Source organism: Penaeus monodon, chromosome 24 (assembly GCF_015228065.2).
Source record: "Penaeus monodon isolate SGIC_2016 chromosome 24, NSTDA_Pmon_1, whole genome shotgun sequence".
Classification (NCBI taxonomy): Eukaryota; Metazoa; Arthropoda; class Malacostraca; order Decapoda; family Penaeidae; genus Penaeus; species Penaeus monodon.
Window position 1 is genome coordinate 19,730,349 of NC_051409.1, and position 2,845 is coordinate 19,733,193.

The following is a 2,845-nucleotide window of genomic DNA, read 5'->3' on the forward strand; positions in this document are numbered from 1 at the left end:
TCTTTTTTTCGTTTTCTTTTTTTTCTTTTTTTTATGGATGACTTGCTTGTGAATTTTAGGTTATACTGCGTATTAGGGTGAGTTGCAGGATCCATGCCCAGTTCAGAGGAGCAGCCGCATGGTAATGCCTCACTTGTGACATTATTTATATAACTGCGGCCTTCAAGGTGCCTTTCTCAGCACTATATAACTGAATACAATTGCATTATGCCAAGAGAGAAGGAGGACACCTTATCGTTATGGACCCTGGGAACCCCACGCCGGATGGGATGTCTTGATAGCTCTGTTTGTTGTTTCCTTTTGTTCTGCTTGGTTCCAACACCTCGGGCCTAATGTAGCTGACGGAGATCTTGTTGTTCTCCTCCTTCTTCAGTAAATTCTCTGCATTACTCTTCTCTCTAACATCGTTTGATTCGTTTTGCTATTGAGATATTATCCAATGTTTCATTTTTTTTCATTTCCTTTGCGTAAGCGGCTTTCGATATGACCCGCTTTCTTACGTTCTTACATTGTTCTTTTGTTTCTATTCATCATGGCGTCTGTTTTTTCCCCTAGTCAAAAGGTCACCTGAGTGACGAATTCACCCATCCCTGAAATTTCTAAGATATCCCCCAGTATATTCAGTACATTCGTCTGGAGGGACGAATGTACTTAGATTAAGATATTCCACAGTCTATTTAGTGTCCAATAGCTCAGAGGTGGAAGATTGCGCCACCCTCATAAGACATTGTTTAAGGCGTATCAGCTGGGACAATAGATGAATCACGTGGCCTCTGCAGGTCTGCCTTCATTCAGGCTGTGGCAGGAAGAAGCTTTGAAAGTTATCCCGATGTTAGAAGCGGCGTAGCTGTGTTCATGTCAAAGTTTCTTTTTGTATTGCTATTAAGGGAATAATTCAGGGCGGGGGTTATTTATGCCTTTCTTTCAGATATTTTTCTGGCATTGTAAATATATTTTGTTGTAGCATCATGTTCCAAGCAGTTGGTATTCCTGGGTTTCTGATGGAATAAAGACCAAAATATGGGCTAGTTTCCTATCGCATCTCTGTGGATTAAGTTCACTTCCGGCTTTCGTCTTTTACGTGTATGTTGGAACAGCTTTAAGTTCTGTCTGTTTGTTCTGTTTAATGAATAATAGTGTATCCAGTATTTGAACGTGATCTTTATGATGGGAAAGTTTTTCCCAAATACACCCAAAGCCCTTATCTAATGTATTAACGATAAATACGTTTTTCTTTCTTTCTTTCTTTAACATGCAGTCGGTGTGTTGAATCGCTGTGAAGATAAGTGCATATCATGGTATATCTGTCAACACGTTATAAGGTTGATAAGTTGATAATAAATCTAAAAATATTTTTTTCTTTCTTTCACAGATTTCTGCCGCGCAGTCTCACTTTTTCTAACGCAGCAATAATTGTTTCACTGCGTCTGTATCTGACTACAAATGAAGACCTGAAAGTGACCTTTCTATGTATATAAAATGATGCCGAATGAACTTTGACCTGAAGTGAGTTGGCAGCGTTCTGATCGCATCCAGACGGCGTCGCCAGCGCAATGTTCACTTGGGCGAAGAAACTGACTCGCCACCATGGCAGAGAGGAGCAAGCGGGAGAGGGGAATGCAGATAATCCAGAAAATTCCAAATCGGAACTTAAGCAGAGGCCAGACAAAAGCCCGGGCCGCAGATCCAGTACCGAAGAGGAGCCGAGTTCAGGGAAGACGAAGGCCAGCCCAAAGCAGAATCCCGAGAAGAAAACGCCGAGCTTCGCCAGGAGGCTCGCGTCGTTCAGGAAGATAGCTCTGGACCGAGGCAACCCGGAGAAGTCTCCGAAACTGAAGAATAAAATCTCGGGGACGAGTGAGCCTGTGAAGAACAAGAGTTCGGAGCAAAAACAGGAAGCTGATGTCGCGGTCGGGAGTGATGCAGCAGACAGGAAGTCCATTCCAGAGAAAACGAATTCGAGCTCTGGCCTGTCGACGCAGTCGAGCGAGAACAGGGCTCCCGCTACAATGTCGCAGACGAGCTCCCCTGACGACCTGAACCCGGCGAAGTCTCCGAGCTCATGCAGCAGCCTGGGGGCGATCAGTGAGACGAGCGACGCGGAGAGGAACGGCGAGCACACCTCCGAGAGCACGTCACCCGACAGGGACGACACGTCCTCCAGCAAGTACGAGACGCCCGAGCGCTACGAGACTCCTGAGCGATCCCTGGTGGTCAGGGAGAAAACGGACGAGCTTCTCGACACCGTCATTAGAATTTCTGATAAAATGGCAGCTGAAGCATCACCAGTCCCGCACACTAACGGCATCGGCGGCTTCGCGGACGTTGAGGAGCAGAGTGTGGTGCAGGAGGGGAAAACGGAAAAACTCGGGGGTCCACTGGATAGGGAAGGACGTGGGCGCGCCCAGGCACTGAAAGTGAATGGCCAAGAAGGGAGAGCCGCAGAAGGCGTCGATGAAAATGCAACCGCTGGCAGAGTGGGCGTCACAGCAGCTGGAGGCGTGTAAGTTTCGATTTATTCTTGCCTTCGGTTGAGTATCTGTGCGTGATGCTGAGTGGAAGACTTCGTGTGAAGACGAGTATTTTATCAGCCTTTGCTTACTCAGCCAGATATCTCTGATCCCTAGAGGCGGCTGAAAGGAAGCAATCTGAACATTGCATCCAGAGTGCTATACATCCAATTTGATCAATGCACGTCTCAAGCAACATGGAATTCTCTAATGTTATATGTTGTAATTGCTTTAGTGGTTACATGGGATTACGTAGTAGATCCTTTTTAACCAAGACCAAACACCTACGTTTTACGGTAACATGTACAGCCTGTTATTCTATTGATGTAATAAGA

The 2,845-nt window shown here is 45.9% G+C and overlaps 1 protein-coding gene across 1 annotated transcript in view; it reads left to right on the forward strand.

The window, feature by feature from the left end:
• Positions 1-2,845, forward strand: part of LOC119588640 (actin cytoskeleton-regulatory complex protein PAN1-like) — a gene marked incomplete in the record, with an annotated part of 53,193 nt that overhangs the window by 38,078 nt on the left and 12,270 nt on the right. The window contains 1 exon segment of the mRNA XM_037937276.1: positions 1,373-2,503. Coding sequence (XP_037793204.1) covers positions 1,554-2,503 — 950 coding nt within the window.